This window comes from Pteropus medius, unplaced genomic scaffold, assembly GCF_902729225.1.
Source record: "Pteropus medius unplaced genomic scaffold, Ma_sr-lr_union100, whole genome shotgun sequence".
NCBI lineage: Eukaryota > Metazoa > Chordata > Mammalia > Chiroptera > Pteropodidae > Pteropus > Pteropus medius.
Genome location: NW_024347791.1, coordinates 1,076,817 through 1,100,318, shown reverse-complemented (window position 1 = coordinate 1,100,318; position 23,502 = coordinate 1,076,817). Strand labels below are relative to the sequence as shown.

Sequence of the window (23,502 nt, the reverse complement as noted above, 5' to 3'; positions counted from 1 at the left end):
CACCTCAGTGTGCTTTCATGAGGTTTAAATGGTTAGCTCTGTGTGTGAACATGCTGCTGACACACAGTAGTTGATTTGTCCTTATGTGAGGTCCCATGGACCACTCACCTCTCCCCTCAACGCCACTCCCAAAGCATCCCACAGCAGGCCTGGCACAGCGATAGCTCACAGACTGACTGAGAAGACAATTGGCAACTGTCGACGGGGCATTGGCGGGGAGACTTCTACCCTCAGGGGTGGTCCTTAGGCCAGAAGGGGCTGGGTAAGGGGGCCCCCAGGGACCCAAAATGGAAGATGCTGGGATCAGAGCTGATAGCAGCAATACCAGAGAAGTGAAGGGACGAGGGCCCTGGAACAAACTCTGGGTATGAGACAGATGAGCAGAATAAAGAAGGGGTTTTTGAGAAGGATTGTTGCGAACCCCAAATGCAATCTAGGTGTTCTTCAAGAGAGCCAAGTAAAGAGTGGCCTTCCTCTTTCGTTGCTTTGATGGTTGGACTGTGCTTTCGGACTGGTATCCAGTGCAAAGACTGACCACGTGAGGCCACATTGTGCCCTAGGTTACACTCCAGCATTTCATCTTCACGTGGGGAAGGAGATAGGAACTTTATAGTTAAGGGACGGCCACATCCGGGCAACTCCCCACACCTGGCTCTCGCCAGTGCGCTGCCCCCAAGGCCCCTGTCCCACCCCAGTATCTCTCGGCTTCCAAGAGACAGAGACTGCGTCTCCTTTAGGCTTCTCCACTGCAGATGCCAGCCAGATGGCACACAGAGCAGGGCTCATGGGTTGACCTTCAGAGTAAGAAACTAGGAAAACCACCTGGGCTGTGGGATTCTGCTGAGCAGCCGAAGAGTGAAGGAAAAATCGTTTTTTTTTCCTTAGCTGAAAAAGGCAAAAGGAGGACACACCCCAAGTGTAAACTGACGTTGTGACCGCCCCGCCCGTTATCCTCACCCCCTCACCCTCCTTCGGAAGCCGGTTCCATCATCCCTTCCCTCCTCCAGGAGACAAAAAGTCTCGCCCTCCCAGCCCCCCAGCCCCCCCCCACACAACCCCCGGCAACTCTCGGGCCCAAGCTATGCCGTCTCCGCTCCTATTTCCACCCCCCTTTGCAGTACCATTTTCCCCGGGGTGACCAGCCTTCAAGCCCACCCTGCTCCTGCCCAATCACAAAAAAAGCAAAACCATTTCCTCATCCAACACCATTGATAGAACCTTTCTTCTAACCAGTGAGCCTGCCTCCCACCATCTAACTTGAACCCCAAGCCCAGGCCCCACCCCAGTACTTGCAAGGGAAGCTCAAATACTGTAGGTGTAAAGATTTAAAAGTTATAAATCAAGCTAACAAACCATTAGAACATCCTCCTGCCTTGACAAATACACCTTCATAATGACCTGCTACAGATTTGAAGTGTTAATTCTTGGGCTTTTGAAGGTGGGGGCCCAGCCAAAGCAAGCCCCCATTTCCTAGCCCAGGGCATACCCGCTTCTCACCCTCAGCACTATCCCTCAACTTAAGGGGTCTCATGTGCATATAGCTCCCCAACCCGCACATCTAAGCCCTGTCCACGCCTCCCACACACAGCTGCCCCTTGGCCATCTCTCATGCTAGGGGTGCCTACATGGGTGGCACAGTCTGCCCTTTGGAAGACAAACCCTAAAACTAAAAGCAGGCCTAGAACCAACTGGGTAGACAATCCAGGGTCCCAGGTATTTTGAGCAGGATCTAAAAATGGGGAGGCCCTGGGCATGCATGTGTCAGGATTCATCGCCCTCCGAGGAGGAGGGGTCGAAGCAAGCCCTCCATGTGCACGGCTGAGGGCAGGGCCCCTCTTGACCCTGGTCCCATCTGCCTTCTCCCCTTCCCATCTCTGGGGCCTAATCGACATATTGCAAGTCCCGATCTCCATTCTCCCAGGTCATCCATGCTCCCTATGACCTGGGAAGGCTCTCCCCATCCCATATTTTCTGGACTTTGTTCTTCTCATCGTTAAATGAAGAACCTATAACAGATAGCTCAGAAGTGACCAGGATTCTAACAGCAAGAATTGGAAAGCAGGGTCTGATGGACTTGGAACATTTTTACATTATGTCAGAGGCTCAGGACAGTCACAGGCCCGGGGCCTCTTTCAAAGCTGGTCTCCCTCAACTCCCTGCTGGCCTACAGGATGAGATACCCCCCCATGCCCTGCCTGGGCCTCAGGCCTTTGGACCTTGGCCTGAGGGGATGTCTGGAAGAAGCTATCTAGAGGAACAAGCAAAGCTTGGGAGTCAAATGGGGTGGGGTTCCATCCCAGCCTGCTGTTGAGCTGTGCCAGCTCACAGAAATTCCTGTTTCTGATCCTGTTCCCCAAAACGTAAAACAGCTAAAGCACCTACTTCACAGGGTTGCTATGGCAATTCAGTGCAACTTGAATTAGACGATGATAGATAGATGATAGATGATATAGATAGATGATAGATAGATAGATAGATAGATAGATAGATAGATAGATAGATAGATGCTAGATGGGAGGGACTGGCCCGCCCTCCTGCCAGATTCCTGCTGGCACTGTGGAAGCTGGAGAGCTATAAAACCACCTGCCGAGACCTTCTTGAAGCCGAGGGTCGGTCAGAGGTAGTTTCAGTTCTGCAGATCACTCTTCAGACAGATGCGGAAGGAGGCAATGAGGCAGAGGGTATGATTCTGCTTCTGTGACCATTGCTCCTACCCTAGTAGAGGAACCTTCAGCCGATCACCAGCGTCCACAGGCATCCATTCGGCGGCTGTGGTCCTGGCACCAGCAGCCCGGGACCTCCTAGTGGACCGAGGGGCAGCAGATTCCCAGGTAGCCCAGGTCTGCACTGTCACTTTGAAAGTCAAGTCTAGAAAACACAAGCTCCAGTCCGGGTCTCCAGCCCTCCCAGTAATTCCGTACACCTGTGGGTTTCCTCTCATCAACCCCTGCCCTGCTTAAATTATCCATAGAGAATTCTGTTCTCGGCAACAGAGCCCAGGCCAAAATTTATCAATTCACAGCTATCGTGCCTCCCTGATAGAGGGTGGGTCAGAAATATCGTTTTCAAGAGCAAGAGGCGGAAGGGGGAGATGGCCGAGTTTTCTCTCCTGGGCCGTCACAGATTCCGGCAGCTCTCTAAACAATGGGGGAGGGAAGGTTGCTGGAGGAGTAAGTCAGAAAAAGGGCAGGCAAGGATCTCAAGAGGCCTCCGCTTCCCTGGTCTCCACCCCATCACTGTGTAAGCTCCCTGCCACCCGATCTTGCTTAGTTTGGCAACAAACGGGAGGCCTAAAGGCAGGCTATCTATCAGAGATGCGAGTGATGGCTTTTTAGCCCCAGAAAGGAAACTGGGGGCAGGGCCTTCAGCTGGGAGGGGAGCTGGGCAGGAATGGGTATGCCAGCCCTGGCACTGAGGAGAGAGGGGAACAGACAGTGTGAGGCAGAGCGGAGGAGGCCTAGGGAAGGTGCATGGGGGCCCAACCCAGGCCAGAGAGGCAACCCCAGACCTCCCCTGGAGTTGGACCCTGAAGATCAAGTCACTGGACCCTCCAGACAGGAGTAGAGGGGAAAGGAGACAAGCCCTGAGTGAACTACTGCCAAGGGCTCCAGCGCCAGAGACCCCACCGTGCGGGATTCACACATCAGAACATCTTGGAACCCAAGACCAGCATGAAGGGGAGGACGGTCCAAGAGCTGGGGGCGTGAGGCAAGAAAGGACAGCTGAGTTCCCCGGGTGGCAAGGCTGGAGAGCAGGGCCGGGGACAGAGACCAGGGGTGACCCAAGGGAGGAGGGACGGGAGCACAGTGAACGTGAGAGCCCAGAACCTTCCCCTCTGACTCAGTTCTGGCACCAGGTCTCCTTTGCAGGTAAAGAGCCAGCCCTCTGAAGGGAGGTCATGAGGGCCGAGCCCTGACCCGTGTGAGAGATGGACAGCAAATGCAGAGGCTGAGAAGCTACAGACTGGGACTCGTAATCCAGGAAAAATGGGACAAATTGAGGCCAAGAGAAAGTTCAAACCCAGAGCTCAATTCTCCAACCCCACAATCTAGAAATTTTTAAGGAAAACATCTCAGCTGCTGTAAAATCATGTTATGGACCCTATGGCTAAGGAGCACAATTTGAGGGCGTTCCTAGAAAAAAGAACTAGCAGGCCTCCGTCCTCACAACCATGGAAAGAGTGGCCTCAGGTAGGGCAAGGGGAGGCAGCTGGGCAGGGCGGCCCTGCCCTGAGCCAGGCGGGGGTGGGGGGGACCCTGGCAGCCCCAGCTCCAGGCCTGAGATGACAGGGCTTGTGAGATTCCAGTACCTGCTCGTCTGTCCCCTCCCAGAAACCTGCCACTCTCAGCGGGTCTTTCCAGAAGGTTCCCCTTAGTCCACACAAACTCCCAGGAAGGTGAAAGGGATCAGAAAAGTCCCATGGGCCGAGAGCCACCAGGGTACAGGGACTCTGACCCAGGGTCGGAGCTGCCGAATGCCACCCTGGGACATCACTCACAGGAGACTGGCTCGGTGCCAGGGAGCACACGCCAAGAACCCTTACAGTGATCCAGGCTGAATTCAGGAACTTCCCTGAGAAAGACGGTGGAAGCTGGAAAGCAGGGGTCTGAGGAAGGGCGGGGAGGGTTCTGCCTATCGTGGGGCGAGGAGGCTGGGGGCTAGAGGGGGCTCCAGGCTCCACCTGAGCAAAGGTTTGGCAGTTCAGCCTGAGGTCACTGGGTGAAGACTGAGCTCCATGCCTGTCATGCCTGACCAACTTGCATCTCTTGATCCCTGGGAAGGAGCAAGGCGTGTGTGTGTATGTGTGCATTTGTGGTGGGGGGAGGTTCATAGCTCTGAAGAAACAAACAGCAGACCTGTTGGGGAGACCCTGGTGGGTGAGGCAGGCAAGGTGGCCCAGGCCAGGCGGCAGGCCAGGCCTAGAGGCTGCCCTGGCCCTGGCCGGGAGGAGGCTCTTGGGTCCCACAGAAACCACCACCTGAGGCAGAGGCAGGAGGACGCAGGCCTGGGGGAAGCACACCGGGCGTCACAGCCCAGGGACTTGCCTCTGAGAACCAACTGAGACCCAGTGATGTCCCCAGTGCCGCTCCGGGCACAGGGGCTCATTTTGAGGGCATCTCTGGAGGAAGAGGTTTTGCTGTTGCTAAGGCAAGGCCTGAGCTTCGAGGGAGAACTGAGCTAAGTCCCTGGCCAGCAGCTAGGAGGGGTCACAGAATAATCTTGGAACTGTGAACACCTTCAAACCAGGCCCCTGTGAGCCCAGGCAGACGTCCTGGGAGCGCTCACGAAGCATGAGAGGTGAGCTCACCCCATATGAGAGGCGTGTTTATGAATCTGGAGGGGAAGGAAGTGGGCCTGAGCGGGACAAGCTCAAGGTTGGGAGAATGTGGCTGGGGTTGCAGACTTCCTGGAGAAGACAGAGGAACCGGGTCACCTGCAGCTCAGCCCCATGGGCACTGGTTTGCAAGCATTTAGATGGCATGACACAGAACATGTAAGTACTGGGGTCTCCCCTGTACTGGGCCCTGTCCCCTGTCCCAGACGAAACCTCTGATCTGCAGGAGCCACAGTCAGCAAGAAGGTCTTATCCCAAATTTCCCACAGGGAAGACCCAATGGGTGACATTTGTTTTTTTACCGGTAAATATATGTCCTCACCCCAGAGAAGTAGAAGGAGGTATAAAGCACACCTGTCAGGTTTGTGTAATCAACGTTCATGTTAAGGTATCTGGACATGTGTTTAGGTATTTGTGATGTTTGCTCTTTAAAGCACCAGTGTCCTTGAAATTGAAATCGATTATTTGTGAATAAGGAATTAATTCATAATTCCGATTTACCACTCATACGATAAAAAGATTATGGCATGACAAGCCACAGTTAGCCTAAACTCCGAGAAAGTTATCAGGACATAAGGTTTTGTTTGTTCTTCAAATAAATAAAGCATTTAAGAAGGAAGTCAAGATATATTAAACTTCTGGACAAAGTTTGGGGTAGTTAAGAACATTGAACTAATGACATTCATAAACGGGACCTAAATCAACCAGAAGTCCCCTCGACTGTGAATGTTAAAATTTACTAGATTTATAAATAGAACAATGGTTTTGTGTTGAAATAAAAAAAAAAAAAGGTATGGGCCTCTGAATTTGTAACTTTAGTGAATAAAGTTCATTTTGAAACCTGAGTAATAACAGGAGTCTTTCTGTACCTCCCCCCACCACAAGCTGTCTTTGAGGACACTTTCACATTCCCAGTAACTGCCGATTCCCACGTAACTGTGGGGCGGGGCGGGGTGAGGGTGGGGAGGCTGTTGAGGAGCTGGGGGCAGGAAGGCAGGAAAGATGGACTGGCCTAGACCCCCCAGGCTCACGGCGACCTTTGGGCACATCTTTGTTTCCTAAGGAATAATGGGAACCCCCAAGAGGAAAGGTCCATGCTGATGAAAAGCCACAGAGGCCCCCTGGAGCCTGAGCCAGGCTGGGGGACCCTGGCAGCCCCAGCTGCAGGCCTGAGATGACAAGAGCTTGTGAGATTCCAGTACCTGCTTGTCTGTCCCCACCCACATGCACCTGCCCCGTGTCCTCTGCCCTTGGTGCCAGTTCCCAGGAACGTTCCCTCAGGAAGCAGGACGGAGGCAGCTGGGGAAGAGCCAGGAAACAGCGGGGGACCATGGTCCAGGCTGCAGCCACCTTGGGACAGCAGCACCGAGGGTGCTTAAGGGCAGCGTGGAGGGGACAGGAGGCCAGCTGGGGCTCCAGCCCTGGGCCTTTCCAGAAGGTTCTCCTTAGTCCACACGAACTCCCAGGAAGGTGAAAGGGATCAGATAAGTCCCATGCGCCGAGAGCCACCGGGATACAGGGACTCTGACCCAGGGTCGGAGCTGCCGAATGCCACCCTGGGACATCACTCACAGGGGACTGGCTCGGTGCCAGGGAGCACACGCCAAGAACCCTTACAGTGATCCAGGCTGAATCCAGGGACTTCCCTGAGAAAGTCGGTGGAGAGCAGGGGTCTGAGGAAGGGCGGGGAGGGCTCTGCCTATCGTGGGCCGAGGAGGCCGGGGGCTAGAGGGGGCTCCAGGCTCCACCTGAGCAAAGGTTTGGCAGTTCAGCCTGAGGTCACTGGGTGAAGACTGAGCTCCATGCCTGCCATGCCTGGCCAACTTGCATCTTTGATCTCTGAGAAGCAGGGGTTCATAGCTGTGGAGAAAAGGGCAGCAGACAGGTTGGGAACTGACATGGGACGAGGTGGGCAGCCTGGAAGTTGGCCCGGCCGTGGCCGGAGACCCGCTGGGTCTCACTTCACCCCAACCCTCCAAAAGCATCCCCGGGAATCAGCGAGACAGCGACGCCCTAATGCCCTTCCGTCTCTGAGGTCTGAACACAGGAATGACAGAGGCCAGGCCCCCAGGAAGTGCAGCAGGGGCCACCGGCAGAGGGCTTTCCAGGTTTTCAGGAGGACAAACCCCTGCCAGGCTCGGGGCTGTGGCCAGTGACCCTCTAGTCTCCTGCTGGCCCGCCCTCTGTGTGGCAGGCACACTTCCTTTTTCCCTGACCATGGGTGGCGACTGCCCACTCGATGCACCTCATTCCTTAACTCTGAGAGAAAGAGACATGGGACACCGAGCACCAGAAACCGGAGGTGCTGGGCCTCCAACTTTGGGAAGGCACTGATAGTCAACACAGACCTTGTCCCTGTTGTTTTAAATAAGAAATTTATTGCAAATATAGAAATCGATTCTCTCCATACAGGAATCTTCGAGTTGAAGAAAACAATTTCGTGCCATTCAGTTTAAAAGAGGAATTAGGGAGGAAGAGGAGGCAGATGTAGGGAGGAGAAAATAAATGACGTTATCCCCCTAAAAGAAGAAAAGGAGAGGGTTCGGGCCCCCCAGGGGAGGAAAGGTCCACACACAGCTAGGGGTCACAGGTTCAGAGCCCAGAGCTGGGGGCCCGACTCTGCAGGACCCAAACCAGGTGCCAAGACACAGGGCCAGTGCAGAGAGGCTGGCGGCTCCTCGCGGAGGTAGGGAGGGCGGGAGGGAGGGGGCAAGGGCGTGAAAACGGACTCCTCGCCCCTGGCCAGCCCTGTGCCTGTTTGGCGAGGGGCCGGAGAAGGAAGAGGAGACCCAGACCTCCCCACCACACCTCATTCCACATCCTCCCCGCTCCTTCCTGCTCAGCGTCGGTGAGGGGCCTGTCATGGGGGACTTCGAGGCAGGCCTGAGAGTCTCACCAGTGTAAATACTGGTTCTTTCTTAAAGGTGGGAGGCTATAGAGTCGAGATGGGCGAGAAGTGTGGCAGCTTCTGGCCACGGAGCAGAGAGGAAAACAGCATTGGGATCGGACAAGCCCCCACCTCCACACTGGCCTCGTGGGCAAACTTCAGCCCTGCTCCTTATGCCTGCGTGGGCGTCAGACACCCCCAGGGCTTCCCCATGCCTTGCCCACCCTTCCACCCCCCAGGAAAGAGGGTTCTGCTTCGCCACGAACGGGGTGTGATGCTGCTAAGTGGTAGGTCTCCTCGGAGGGTTGAGGCAGAGTGGCGGGGGTGACCGAGGAGGTACTTCTGGACATACGGCCACCCCAACCCCATTCTCCCTCCACACTCTTTCTCACACGGCCAGGGGGCTAGTCCTCTGGCTCAGGTCATTCAGGTCACCTCCTCTTCCGAGAGGCACCCCAGCTCCTCCCTCCTCCAGCACCCCATTTTAATTCTCTGCACAGTGACTGTCACCGGGGATATTTTTGGGCTCTCCCTTCACTGCATGTAAACTGCATGTAAACCCTTTATAAGCTGGGACCTGTCTTGTCCCCCTTACCTGGCCCCTTTCCTGGCCTCAATCTGTCCTTAACTGATTTGGAGACCCTAGAAAATTTCCTTCCTTCCCTTCCCTCCGCTTCCGTTCCTCCTTCTTAAATTCCCAGGAGAGGGGACAGGCAAGCGACTTCCAGTTGGGAACACTGGAGGCCCTTGGCCAGGCCCAGCCTTTTGTCTGCCTCTCCAGGGCCATCCGGGCCTACTCTTCCCAAATGGCTCTTTCCGCCCCCATCCATCCGCAGACAGCTGCTTCCTCGGCCTGGACACAGGCAGCCCCTCCAGTCGTCCTGTGCTGTCCCCTAGAAGGGGTGCTGAGACAAGGGGCCTTCTGTACGCAGAGAGAGGCCCCCCCTGCAGAAGGGAGAAGTAAACCCAGGACCCATGAGGAGGTGTCTGCACCAGACTTCCCACCAGACCTCCGCTTTTTGCTTCTGGAAGGTCATTAGCTCCAACAGAGGGTTAGCAACACCTGCCATTCCCTCTAGGAGGGAGTGGACCCATTGGTGCCACCTGGTTCCAGGGAGAGGAACCCAGGAATTTCCTCTGGAGATTTTCTGACAGGAACAGCAAGCCCAGGCATGACCCAAAGCTGGGAGGCCTGTGACAGGGTGCAGCACACATCTCTAGCCAGCTTGTCTCCAATCCACCAGTCCCTTCTCTCCCAGCTGCCTGCCCTCCGGTCCTGCCCAGGCCACGGCCCGACTCCACTGTGTCCATCACCATTACAAACATGGGCCCCTGGCCAGCCAGACTCCTAGACATAAATGCTCATTTGTCTTTTGTGAATATTTTGTTCTCCCCTGGTGAAGAATTATCCCGAATAGGACACAGGACACAGGTGCAGGAAAGCCCCCAGACCGGGCTACGATGCAGCAGTCCCTTCCCCAGAGCAAGGGGCCGGGCTTGGCTGGGGGTTCCAGGGGCCAGAGGTTCAGAAACAATTCTGCCCCAAAGACCGGTGTGACCTGGGTCGTGAAGTTGGTTCACACCCTCACTGTTACGATGGGGACCTATCCTTCAAGCCCCCTGAAATGGGCCGGTCTGAGGTTTGTATAAGTCATCTTCAACCAGGAATGATGGCAGAATGGGAAGGTGGCACGCCCACTCCTGCTGCTAGAACCTTCCCTGTGGGCAGCTCCAACTCCAGTGAGGCCAGGCCAACCTCAGCCCCTGTTCCTCCCAGGGGCTCCTCCCTCAGGGCCCCAAGCCTCCCTACAGAGCTGTCCGTGAAGCCCCAAGCTCTTGGCCTGCTGTACTCAGCAGTGTGACTGACCCCCTGCGCCCTACCCGGTAGCCAACTCATCAGGCCCCTCCCTCTTGGGGAGCCCCAACTTCTTCATCTGCAAAATGGGAGCAAGTGGAACAAGGGAGAAGCCCTTCCCTTTCCCGGGGCTGCCCTTCCCTGGCAGGGAGGAAGGGAAGGGGCGAGGACGAGGACAGATGGGAAGGAACTGGGGACGTGAGAGACAGAGGAAGGAGGGCAGGTGGCACTTGGGGGCCCAAAGTCCAGAAAGACAGGAAGCGGGTATGGGACGGGGGCTGTGTTTGGTGGCACCTGTTTTGGGTCTTTTGCAGAGCCGGCCCCTCCCCGGGTGTCAAGAGCTGCTTGTCAGATCACGACAGAGGGGATGTGAGAAAAGGGGGGGCGGCGGAGAGGGGGGCAGGGGAGTCTGGACAAACCGGCACATACACGACAGATGTTTGCTCAGAAAAATACAGGAAAATCGTCATGCAAATATAACAGGGAGTCTGCTTGCTCACACCGCTGGCTTCTCCGCCTGCTCGCTTCCTCAGTTTTGCCAATCCGGTGTGAGGAGGGGTTGGGGCAGGTTTGGGGAATTGGGAGAGGTCTGCTCTGCATATCCATGCGGGCCCCCTCCCCTCCACTCCCCAGGAGAACAGTCCTTTCTTTGCAAATGTCACCCCCAAAAGTGAGCCCCAAGTTCGGTCAGTCCCCCAAGTGGGTATGAGAGAGGCGCTCACTTGAGCCCTGAGGCTCCCTGGCCCTCCACTGTCCTTCCTCAAACGCTCCCCACCCACCCCTGGCAAGAAGATCACTGAAGCCCCCCACCCAGGGGGGTGGCACCAGTTTTCCCAGGCAGACCCCTACACACAGTACAGGCCTTGGTCCCACCCCAGTGTCCACCCTCGCCCCATAGTCACAATCCCCAAATCTCAAGAAACCTAACTGGGTGACAGGACAGAGGTCGGGGGTCTCTGGCAGAGGTGCGGGGAGGCTGAGTGGGCTGCTCCCCATCCTGAGGTGCGTGCAGAGCCAAGGGGCGCATTGGCAGGTGGGCAAAGCTAGAGTTGTCCCCACCCCCACTGGCCCACCTCCCAACCAAAGGTGAAGGAACGACTGACTCCGGCCCCTCAGCACGCGGACAGTGTTCAAGACGCCACAGTCTCAGGACCCCAGACCTGCCCCCAGAGCTGGCCTCGAGGAGCCCCTAGTTTGTGAGCAAGGCAGCTGCCCCCTGTCCCTGCCCTCCCTCACCGCCCTCTGACGCTTACACTGGGAGAACCCCTAGGAGCCCAACGGTCCTAACTGCCAGGCTCTGGGTTGCCATGGTGACAGAGGCTGGCCAGGGACAGGGAGGGGCCCCATGAACCCAGCCTGTTCCCCCCAAGCGGGGCGGGGGTGCTCACTGTTTGTGCTTTGTTCGATGTTGGGTGGGGGTCAGCAAGAGGGAAGTGGACATTTCCATATTTCCATGGAAATATGGGAGCCCCTTGGGCCTGGGGTGGGGCAGGGAAGGGCAGCCAAGAGGGGCTGGGTGAGAAAGCCTGGGACAGCCCTCCTTCCTCTGGGCAGGCTGAGGTGCTGCCCAGAGATCCCACGGTGGGGTTAGGCAGGTAGGAGGCCAGGATGTGAGGACACAGGCAGGAAGGCCCCATGACACCCCGCCTCTGTGCAGCCCCCAGGCATCACAGTTCACTGCTGCCCTCCTGGGGTGCGTAGGGGTCTTGGAGGCCCGGATCGCTGGGGGCCTACATCTGAGAGGCGATGGGAACTGGCCCACTATCGCTTCTCAGACCCCACAGGCTGCTCCCAGGCTGCTTGGAAGACACTTGAAGGGGCTGGTGGAATGACCCCATGCCTCTGCTCCTTTCCTGTCAGCAGGACCTCCCGCCTCCCCTGGGTGCTGGCATGGGGACCAAGGGCCCCCAGCATGATGAATCCCAGCTCCACGCTCTGGGGGCACGGCGATGGGGCTTGCCGGAAAGGAAAAGTACCTGCCCGATTCTCAAGTTCCTCTGCCGCCAGAGACCACAGCTGGAAGGGGGCGGTGGGTAGATGGAGGGGCGGGGCCCAGGGAAGCCACTAGGGGTCGGGGATAGCACTGGGCTGGGAAGTTGGGAGACTGACTCTAACCTGCCTCATGCCCCCGGGGTAATCACTTCCTTTCCCTGGGCCTCAGTTTCCCCATCCGTAAAGGAAGGAAACAACGCCCAATGTCTACCTGGTGCTAAATCTCCAGGTGACCTGTCCGTCAACGGGGGACCTCTCCCTGCCCCACAGTGGCCGCAGTCCATCTCTGCCCCCGGCTCCTTTGCTCCCAAACCTGTCCCTAGTCCCAGAGCCCCAGGCCCCACCCTCGTCTGGCTACCTCGCCTGCCTCCCAGAGCACCCGGCCCCGCACACCCCAGCAGAGTCCCTGGGCAGCACAGTAAAGACGCCTGGTTTCGGTATCAGTGTGTAAACTTTAAGGAGAACGTGTCTTTGTTTTCCTGTCCGTTATTGTCGGGTGGTGGTTGTTCACAGTCAGGTGGTGGTCAGGTGTGTGCGTGGGTGCGTGCGTGTGGGTGTGCGTGTGCGTCCACTCCTCGGCCTCGGCCCCCCGCGGGCCCCTGCCCGGCCTCCCGGGCCCTTTCCCCACGTGCCCCCCCGCCTTCCCCCTCCAACCTCACCGGGGAGGAGAGAGAGGGTCACAGCTTCTGCTGGGCCGAGACCCCCTTCCAGTAATCGAGGATGTCGTGCAGGTCCTCGTCCTTGGCGAACTGGACCTTCTTGCGCAGGGCGTGGCCGGCGGCCACGTACACCTCCTCCCGGTGGTGCTTCTTGTAGGGCCGGAAGCGCTCCCAGATCTTGTGCGTGCTCTCCGAGGAGTACTCAGGGCTGGAGGAGTACCCTGAGTAGTAGTGTCTTGGGGAGAGCTGCGAGTAGGTGGAGTCCCGCTTGGAGCGGGTCAGCGGCTTGAGGAAGGACACGCGCTGGCTCAGGCTGTCGGCGCCCTCCTCGTAGTACAGGGCCGGGAAGCTGTGCCGGTGCTCACTGCAGTGGTAGGCGGGCTTCACCTCCAAGTGGTGCACGCCGCCCCCGCCGCCCCCGCCGCTGCCCGCGGGCACCAGTGGGAGCCGGTCCAGGGGGCTGTTGAGAGGGCTGCCCTTCTCGATGTACTTGGAGTCGCCTTTGGCCAGCCCTGCGGAAGCCGGGTGGTCAGGCACATCCAGGCTGAAGACCTTGGCGCTCTTGATGGAGCCGCTGGACGAGACACTGCAGGTCTTGCGGGCCACGGCGGCATCGGCGCTCAGCTGGCGCTGTAGCGGGTGGTGAGAGCTCTCCTTGTAGGGGGGTGAGAGGAAGCTGGGCCGCTCCAGAGCCCCAGGGGCGGTGGCTGAGGAGGTGGTGGTGGCCGCAGGGAGGGTCTGGCACTCGAAGGCCAGCTCGGAGTCCCCGCCACCGCCGCTACCTCCCAGGAAGGAGGCCGAGTCCAGCTTGAGGGCATCGATGCAGTTGTTAATGATCTGGTTGACCTTGTCCACCTCCTTGGCAATGGTGGAGATTTCAGCAGCCGAGCCCTGGCCATTCTCCAGGTCCGGGAGGTCATCCTCAGGCCGGGCCAGGCCATCCCCGCCCGTGCCCGTGCGCACCTCGATGTAGTTGCCCTTGGTGGCCACCTTGGGCGTGTCCAGCCCGGCCTCCAGCCCCTTGGAGGTGGGCAGCTTCTCCCCAATCATGGAGGGGATGGAGGACATGCGGGACACGGGCAGCACGGGGGGCTCGCCTAGCTTCTGGGCGGCGTGGACCACGGAGCCGGCGTCCACGTCGGCGCCATAGCGCATCTCCAGGATGGTTTTCTTGACCTTGACGGACTTCTGCTTCTCCTCCTGCATGCGTCGCTTGCGCAAGCAGTAGTAGACAGCTCCCAGCACAATGACCATGCCGAAGAGGCAGCCCAGGATGGTCATGATGTAGTGGGTGGTGGTGGAGGTGCTGGGCGCCAGGTCGCCCGGGACGGGGTCCCGCGTGGTGAAGGCCAGGCAGGTGTGGTTGAAGCGGCGGCTGTTACGCAGCGAGGTCACGCAAAAGGTGTACTCGGTGTGCGCCCGCAGCTTGTCGAGCGTGACGATCTCCTTCTTGTTCTTGAGCGTCATGACGTCGGAGAAGTAGCTGTTGTTGTACTGGACCAGGACGTACATCTTGCTGTAGGGGTGTGGGATGATGACCACCAGGGTGGCCGAGGTGAAGGTGACGTGATGCAGCTTGATGGCGGGCCCCGCGGACGCATCCGTGGTGGACGAGGCCGGCGGCTCCACCGAGAGGATGTCGTCGGGGTTGAAGCCCGAGTTCTCGTCGGGCTCCCGCTGGGCGTAGGTGGAGTAGGGCGTCGTGGGGTGGCTGGCGGGCCGGGCGGGCAGGGAGCCGTTGCGGCACTTGGCCTGGAGCACGGTGATGGCGTTGAGGCTGTGGTAGGGCCGGGGCACCAGCAGCGGGTAGCCGGCAAACTCGCGCGGTGACTCGCACTGCAGGCGGTCGTAGTTCTTGGTGACGTTGTTGAAGACCACGAGCCAGGCGAGGAAGCCGAAGAGGTCGCACTCACAGTTGAAGGGGTTGCCGGCCAGCTCGCACACCATGAGGCTGGCCAGGCTGGCGAAGGTGGCGCCATCCAAGCGGCTGAGGCGGTTGGAGGACAGGTCGATGCTGATGAGGCTCGGGCACTCGGAGAAGGCGGCGGGCGTCACCAGCTCGATGAGGTTGTGCTGCACGAAGAGGAACTGCAGCCGGCCCATGCCGCGCAGCATGCCCTCCGTCAGGTTGCTCAGCTTGTTGTAGCCCAGCTGCAGCACCTGCAGGCTCGACTGGCCCAGGAAGGCGCCGTCCTCGATGTAGGAGATCTCGTTCTTGGTGAGGTTGAGGTCGGTGAGGTTCCCGAAGCGGTTGAGCGAGGAGTAGAGCACGGCCTTCAGCTTGTTCTCGTTGAGCCGCAGGTCGTGCACCGTGCTGTTGATGTGCTGCGGGATGGTCTCGTAGGGCGGCTGGTTCTGGCTGCAGATGGCCAGCCACACGTAGCCCTTGTCGCCCTCGATGAGCCAGCAGTCGGCGCGCACGGCGCCCGGCCGGCACACGCACAGCAGCGCGGCCGCGCACAGCCCCAGGCGCAGCATGGCGCCGGCCGCAGCCCCCTCGCCGGCCGGGCTCGGGGTGAGTGGTGGAGGGGGCCTAGTGGTCAGAGGCTGGGGCTGGCAGCACAGTCCTCCCTGGGGCCGCCACCATCTTGGGGGCGACCCCCAGCACAGGGGCCCCAGGTGATACAGGCACGGCCAGTGCCAATGGCTGGGGGCCTTCCGGCTGGGCACTGGGGCCAAGCTGGGGCCAGGGGGACTTCGGGCCCCGCAGCCTGCTCCCCACGTTGCTCTTCTCCCGCTGGGAAGGTGCACAGGCTCCCGGGGCTTGACTTCCTCTCCCTCCTCCTCCTCCTCCTCCGCCTCTCCTTCCTCCTTGGGTTCTGGGCTCAGAACTTCAGACGATTCCCACGGAAGGCTGGAGAGTGGAGCTCTGAGGGGGGAGCAAGTGAGACAGGGGCAGGAAGGAAGAGACCCATCTGTCACCTGGTTCCTGAAAGGCAGCACCGAGAAGGGGCGACAGATCAGTGTGAAGGCTTGCGGCAGCCCCTCCCCCCGAAGTCCAGCACGGGCCCCCAGTCCCTTCTCCACCCCCTCCCGTCGGGGGGGGCCTCTGCACCAGCAGCACTCTGGGGTCCCTGTTACATAAAACAAGGGAGGGCGGTGGGTGGCAAGAGAGGGAGGAGCCGGGGGCCTAGAAGGAGGGAGGACGGGCAGAGTCTGAGGACACTGGGCACAGAAGGGGGGCTGGCAAGTTAACAGGTCAGGCGCACGGACCCATTCACAGGCATTCACACATTCGCCCCAGCACGCTCCTGTCCACGCTCGTCCATCTGCCTGCACAAAGACCCACATGCCCTACATGATCCAGACACCATGGCACGCACACACACAGGCACGCACACACACGCACAAGCACACCTAGTCCTGTGTAGGACACATGGGCCGTACGCACATGGCCCCGTACCCAGGCTGGCACCCTCCCATCCAGGTAAAGAATTAAGAAGCCCAGCAAAATGCCTCCTCTCCTCCATGCCCAGAGATAAATAATTCATTTGTTGTGTAACCGCTCTTGTTCCAAAAATAATTCCCTTGTCTCGGCTTCCATGGGGGAGGGGAGCAGGAAAGCGTGGCTATGCCCCCCCCCCCCAGCAGGGGGATGCAGAGGCTGGGGTCTCCCACAACGGCGGGGGGGCGGGGGGTGGATGCAGGGAGGAGTCCATCCTACAGGCAGGAGCAGAGAAGCAAGAGGAAGAGAGAGGGACAGAGGGGAGCCACGCGCCCCAGTGCCACCTCCTCGAAGTGCTTTCCAGCAGAGGGCCTGGATCAGGGAGGGCTCGGGCGAGGGCTCAGGCGGGCAAAAAAGCCAGGGGCTTCCGGAATAATGTGATGAAAGCCCCGCATCCCCTCCGTGGCTGGAGAGTCAGAAGCCCAGAGAGGGGCCGGGACTTGAGAGTCCCAAGACCGAGGCCCCCCACCCCGAGGATACCTGGAGCCCTGTCCACCGGGCCTGCTTAGGCGGGTCAGGGGGACCGAGTGAATCTCCTTCCTCACTGATAAAGCGGGCACCAGGTCCTGCCTGGCCATTTGGTGGGGGAAGAAGGAAGGTGAGCGGGGCCGCCAGCATCCAAGACACAGAGGGGCAGGGGAGGCAGCGCAGGGCTCAGAGCCTACAGACCCTCATTTTCCAAGTGGGGAAACTGAGCCCCAGTCCAGGGGAGACTCGTTTGGGTGGCCTGGCAAGGCAGACGTAGCCCCTCAGCCAGACGGGGCTCCGGCTCCCACCCAATGCTCTCTCGACTGCGGGAAGAGCCGGGTGCTCTCTCCGTCTGCCCTGGCCAGTGGCCAGGGATGTGAAGATTAGGCAAGAGAAATCCATGTTTGGATAAAGAAAGCCAAAGATTGTTCACAAGAGCCACCTCTGCTTCCTGCTGCTGCTCCTGGGAAACTCCAGGAAGGAGAGCACTTTGAGAAAAAATGTTAAACCTTTGCCTTTAAAGCAAAACCAATTTACAGCCCTGAGCCCCAGAGGGCTGCGGGGACAGAGGAAAGGGAAGCGTGAAGGGGGAAATGCTCGAAGAAGTCAAGGCTGGCCGTTTTTGTTGAGGAGCTGGCAGGTGACCAGGGCAGCCAGATGACCCCTCGGATTAAAAGCTGACTCTGAGTCAGAGGCTATAATAATTGGGACCTCCAGGAGAGGTGACCTCATACCTCCCAGTCCCCTTCAGGAACGGCTTGGGCTGAGGGGCCAGACAAGGCAGTCAGCATGAAGGGACAGCATTTCTGTCCTTGGCTGTGACACAAAAATTCTCAGGGCGGGAGTCGGAGACCCGGGCTCCCACCCAGCATGGCCACTGGCTCCTAGGGGACCCCAGGCCGGTTCCACCCCTTCTGAGGCTCCAGTTCCCGCCACTCTCCCCCTACACACAGGCAAGGATGTTGTAGGAGAGGAAGCTGAGTCCCCAAGCTCGCCCTGTCACAGAACCCTCTGTCTGCACCTCCTCTGGCTGGAAACGTCTGGGGACCGCATTTGTATGCAGGTGCACGCGCAGGTGTGCGCTGGCTCAGAGCCCCTGTCGGGGGTGTGCTGAAATGCACAAGCAGACGGATGTGCGGGCAAGCGCGTGCACACGTATGCTCACGTGCACAGGATGTGTGCACTTGTGGCCACTTACAGGGGTACTCGAGAGCGAATGTGGGCATGCTTGCATGTGGAGGGGTGGGAACAGATGCCTGAGGGGCTTCTCGGAGGAATACCGGCAAACACCTGCCTATATGTCAACATGCTAAGCACACATATTATGTTACATATGTGTGCACGTGTGCACGTGTGCACGTGTGCAACGTTAGCCCCACAAAGCCGCCCTACCCCCATCCCCTATCCTCAGATTCGAATTGCTCAAACCAGCACCCCCTCAGCCAGACCCGAGGGCTGTCCAGCAAAGCTGAGATGGCCAGAGACTTGGGACAGCCCAAGCCATGCTGGAGGGACATGAAGAGACCAAGGTAGGAGAAGGGGCTCAGGCTTGAGGGTGGGGACTAGTCCTGGCCCATCTCTTCCCTTCTCAAACAGCCCGGCGTCTGGCAGAGGCCCACCGCACCGCACCCTAGCCACTCTGAGCTCCATGCCCGTGAGCCCACAAGGTGACGACGCCCATGGCCCTCTCTCTAGCTCCTCCTGGTCTCCAGGATGGCCTGGGTCAAGACCCAGTTCCCTCCACCCCTCACTCTCCCCCGTGACTCGGACGGAGGAGGGAACAGGCTCCCCATCACCCCATCCCATATGCGTCAGCCACCATGTCCTTGTCCCTGTCCCTGGGCTGCGTGCCCACCGCCCGTCGAGGCCCCGACGCAGCCAGGGAAGGGGGACCGCAAGGCGTTGACAGCAGCGCTTGGCCCCCAGCCGGCTGCATACCCACTCCAGGTGTGGGGGCGGGGGGCTGCGGTGCTCTTGGGCCTGCGGCTGGGGGGTCTCAGAGGTCACGCCCTTCCCCTGCTCCTGGGAGGGTGACCCCCTAGCACACACGCACTAGTGGGAGGAGCAGGGCCCGACCGCACACACGCCTGGGGGTGAGCGAGAAAGAAAGGAAGGAGGGGAGGTAGCTGCAGACGGGAGGAGAGGGCAGAGAAGGGTGGAAAAGCAAAACTATGGAGAGAGCCAAGCAGGGAGCGACGTCCTGGAGCATCTGAGAGAGGACGCAACGGCCGGCAGAGCGGCACGGCGAAGCGATGCATGCGGGGTGGGCGGACGCGGCACCTGCTGCCCACCCGCCCACCCATCCGGGGACCAGGCAGACAGATGAGCACTGGGCCTGGCCAGCCACCGAAATGCAGCCTGTGACCAACTCAGGGGAAGGGGAGAAGAGGCATGAAGCCGCTGTTGGAAGCAGAGGCCTTTTCCGCCCAAGGCCGAGATGGTGCTAAACCTGGCAGGGGGCGACCAACGGCGCAGCGTGGACCGGTGGGCCTGGCTGACGTGGCCTGCAGAGACCCCCTCCCCTCCCCTGCCTCCCCCCACCCCACGATGCCCGCCCCTGCACACAGGTATGGCAGCAATGAGCGACCTCTGGCCAGAGCAGGAGGCAAGCCCAACTCTCCTTCCGTCACAGACAGAGGACATGTGGCAAAGGTGGGGAGCAGTGTGCTGTTGAGGGATCTTGGGGTGGGCCCCAGTCTAGCTGGCTACACACTGTATGATGTCCCTTCTCATGGGGACACCCTTAGATAGGAGGGAGAAGGTCAGCGAGGCCTGCCTGGGGATGGGGCAGAGCTGAGGTGGGGTCTCAGCCGCAGAATGAGTCGCTCTGGGCAAATGGCTCCCCGTCTCTGGGCCTCAGCGCCGCCCCCCACGCCTGAGTCGGTGGTCGAGCCAGTGGGTTTCTGTGCCCTTCTCCGGGCGTACGAGGTTCAGGGCCCCTCTGTGGACTCAGAATCCTAGTGCTTTAGAGCTGGAAGAAGAGAGGGGGCCTTGTTCAGCCCAGTCCCAGCCCGTCTCAGAGGGGTGACTGAGTCCATGACTGGGGAAGGGACATGTCCAGCTGGTAGTCAGGTTCAGAACCCAGGGTGGCAGTGTAACAGGCAGATAGACCCTAACCTGCCAACCTTGAATCCCCTCTGGAAGCTTCCTGCCCCAACACAGTCTCCCCATCAGCTAACCTGGGACACAGGGCAAGAGCCTGTTTCTTTGCCCATGAAGTGGGATGAATAGTTTCTACCTCTCCAGGCTGCAATGTGCTAATGTGCGCAGCCTGCACACAGGGCTCAGCGTCCTGGGCCGGGAGGGAAGGCAGACAGGGTGTGGTCTGCCGGAGTGTCCCCTGGCTGAGGAGGATGGGGTGAGGGCTCGGGGAGCAGGGATCAGCAGGGAAGACACAGGGCTGGCCAGCTCGGAGGCTCTGGAGAGTTGCAGGTCCTCTCTGAACCTCAGTTTCTCCACCTGCGTGGCAAGGTGAGGGCCACCCATCTCTCACAGCTCCAACGAAAACCCCAGGACATGGTAGAAGCAGACGTGCTGTGTACAGAGCAGAAGGCCCAGCAAATGCACCACCGTGGGCTCCCGCTCGCACAGCCACACTCCTACGGGGACGTTAGAGGGGTCCAGGAATCGGGTGGGGTGGCAGGCTGTGTCTCCGCCTCCCAGGAGTGGGGATGTGAGGCTTAGCCCAGCAAATCTCATTTGCAGCAGCTGATAAGCCCTGGCGCGGGCTCCTCCCTAGGGACAGGCTGGCCAAGGCTCCTGGAGGTGCCGTTTTCTGTCCATGTCAATGCCATTACCCAGGACTAGGAAGACCAAGGACTCCTGGAGCCCAGCCAGAACCCCAAGGCAGGCAGCCGCCTCACCTCCTCTCTCCGCTGGAAGCACAGCAGCGAGCCAGGTGTCCCAGAGACCGGCTACTAACGCTCTGCCCTCTGGGACAAAGCCGGCCACCCCCTGGGGCGGGACCCTGGGCCTCGTCGCTGTCTCCAGCACATCAGGGTTTCTTGCACAGGCTGCTCTGGGCCTTGGTTCCTCGTCTGTAAAATGGGACAACTCTGGCTTCACCGCTGAACTACCATTTGGGTTGCAGGTGCAATAAGCCCCAACGGCAGGGCAGAGAGAAAAAAAGCATGGATGTCGGAGGCAAAGGGTCCTGGGACGGAATGCTGAGCTGTGTGAAACAGGGCACATCAACGAACCTCTCCGAGCTTCAGACTCCTCACCCATAAGACAGTCACTGGGCAAGGCTACCCCTTACCCAAAGGCTCATTTGTGCCTGACATCTACGTCCCTTAAATCTTACATCACCCTGCATGGCTGGTGCTGTTGGCCTCATTTTACAGATGAGAAAACTGAAGCTCGCTCCCTCCCCAGCTTCCTCCAGATAGCTGGGCCCGTGGCAGGGGCTGCCCGCGCATGGGCGGTCTGGCGGCTTCCCTGGCCCTTGGATCAGCATCTCCCTCTCTATCGGGAAAGCGTGCGAGCGGGGACTGCGCACAAGCCGAGCGAGACTTCGGCTTCTCCATCAACGGGGAAGCGCGTCTTCCGGGCCAGCTATGCCCCTCCCATCCCCAGGCCCACTCCCGCCACGAGGCCTTTGCACCGGCCGCTCCCTCCGCCCAGAATGCTCTTCCCCAGTGTCTGCACAACCCACTACCTCATTCGGGTCTCTGCTCCACGGCTCTCGCCAGCCCCCCAGCCCCTGACACCAAATAACCCGCCAGTCACTCGACCCTGCATCTGGTCCCTTCGGAGCACTCGATATTGCCTGACGTCATTTACTTCTTCGTTATCACACCCTCCCCACCGCCATCGGGAAATCGGAGCAGGCTTTGACTCTCGTTTGCGACTGCAACCTCCATGCCTAGAACAGGGGCAGGCATGCGGCAGGTGCTCAGGACATGATGGGGAGAATGAGAGCTCAGAGCTAGGAATGGGGTGTCAAATATCAGAGGGAAGGGCCCCGCTAATGATGGGGTGCTCACAGTGTGCCAGAAATGTACGGAACCTCCCTTTTAGCCTCACGACCCACCTTCTATTTCTCATTTTACAGGTGAGGAAACGGGCTCAGAGAGGTACAGTGATCTGCCCAAGACCACACCGCCAGGAACCTGGAGCCGCCTGAACATTGAGAACCACCGGACTTTCCAGATCCCCCGCAGAGGTGATTTTCCCCCCAACCTGCATACCCCCAGCGACAGGGATGTCGGCACTAATCTGAGGCTCTTTATTTCCTTGTTAACAGCTCTGATGAGTAGAAATTTCGTCTGATATTACAAAGCCAAATCTGGCTCTTTATACCTCTGTTTATCGGAGCCACTGAAAACACAGCCAACAGCCCCCCTCCAGAGCCCTTCTGATATTTGCTAATCTGTTATCTCGTGCCCCTGCAATCTGCTTATCCAGGCTAGCAGCCTCACATCCTCTACTGCTCTTCCGACGCCTCGGTGTCAAGTCTCCCGCCCTTGGGTCCAGCCGCTCAGGGTCATGCTTGCTGTCAAGGTCCCTCCTCAAATGTGTCACCTGGAGCCAAGCATCAGTGCCGACATGGTCTGGGCAGTGATGGGCACCAGGGGCCCTCTGCCTCCCTTGATTTTTGGCACCGTGCTCGTTAGAGCAGTGTGAGTGTACACACCAGCATTATGTCCTCACCTTGTCCTCGATGTCAACCAAATCCCCTTCACACATACAGCCAAGCAGCTCCGATGCCCTCAGAGCGTCCTCTGTTTGGGCTTCACCCGAGGTGCTGGGTTTCCGTCCACCCCCATTCAATCATGTCTTGTTAGTCTCAGCCCTTCATGCCAGCTGCTCCACATCTCGGGGGAGTTGGCTTCTGCCCCTCAATGCCCGGCACCCGCTCCCGGCTCGGTGCCATCCTCCACTGGACAAGCAGACCATGGCTGCCTCTGCATTCATGTCACAGGGAAACGGGTACCCGGTGGCTCACAGCTCGGCCCTGGGGCAGGCGGAGCATGCTATTCCACCAGCTACACACTCACCCACGTTCCTTACACAACCGCATATATTTACTGCACACCTACTATGTGCCTGGCACTGTAGCAGACAGATGCACCCTGCCTTCACCGAGCTCCAACTTATTCAAAAGGGCTTAAGAAGAACATCGCCACCCCAACAGCAGCAACAGCTGACAGTGACGGGGGATGTAATCGAGTTTGCAAGGCCTCGATGTACTGGGGACTCATCTGCAAGCCCAGTAACCTTGGCCCGAGAAGGGGGCTGGGCTAGTGTGCAGTTTAACAGGCAGCTATGACACATCGATGGCTGGCTCACTGTGTGACCTTGGGCAGGTCAGTGCCCTACCTCTCTGAGTCTCAGTTTCCTCATCTGTTTGGGGAGAAGAGCCGTGTACCTGTGTCTCTGGTTTACTGGGCCCACGCCAAAGCCCTCTGTAAACAGCCTATGGTGTCATTGCCCATGAACTCAACTGGTCCCTGGGCCTCCCCTGCTCCCAGAGGTGTCACGTCTATCATCAGCCCTTCGCCGTGTCTAGGCCTCAGTGGAAGGAGGTAGACAGGACAGAAGGGTTTTGATCCAAAGGCCTAACCCTGGAGAAGCACCCAGCAGCCTGAGAGTCCCCAACACTGGTTCTGTGGGCAGCTCTTCACAGATGGCCCAGCTCACACGGACCACTCCCGGTCACCCACTCCCCAGCCCCGAGCAGCCTAGCACCCAACCTACCCACCACCAGGCACCTGGTAGAGCACGTGATCCTCCGCCCAAAGCCAAGGATGACCTGTATTAAAATTCCATCTCCTAGCCCCAACCCAGGGGTTGATCTCTGGCTTTCCCAGAATCCTCCAGGCTGTTCGGATGACTGCCTCCCCACCTGGTCTCTGCCTC

The 23,502-nt window shown here is 59.1% G+C and overlaps 1 protein-coding gene across 7 annotated transcripts in view; it reads right to left on the bottom strand.

Annotated features, from left to right (window-relative positions):
* Window positions 1-7,691: 7,691 nt before the first annotated feature.
* The window catches only part of ELFN2 (extracellular leucine rich repeat and fibronectin type III domain containing 2), a 54,589-nt gene continuing 38,778 nt past the window's right edge, over window positions 7,692-23,502 (bottom strand). For 3 of the 7 annotated variants that reach the window (XM_039877753.1, XM_039877755.1, XM_039877754.1), the window contains exon 2: window positions 7,692-15,657. In XM_039877753.1, the coding sequence (XP_039733687.1) occupies window positions 12,747-15,657 (2,911 nt within the window). In that variant the 3' untranslated portion in view covers window positions 7,692-12,746. The remainder of the gene's footprint in view (window positions 15,658-23,502) is intronic. The other 4 variants (XR_005656082.1, XR_005656083.1, XR_005656084.1 and 1 more) reach the window with 2 other exon arrangements.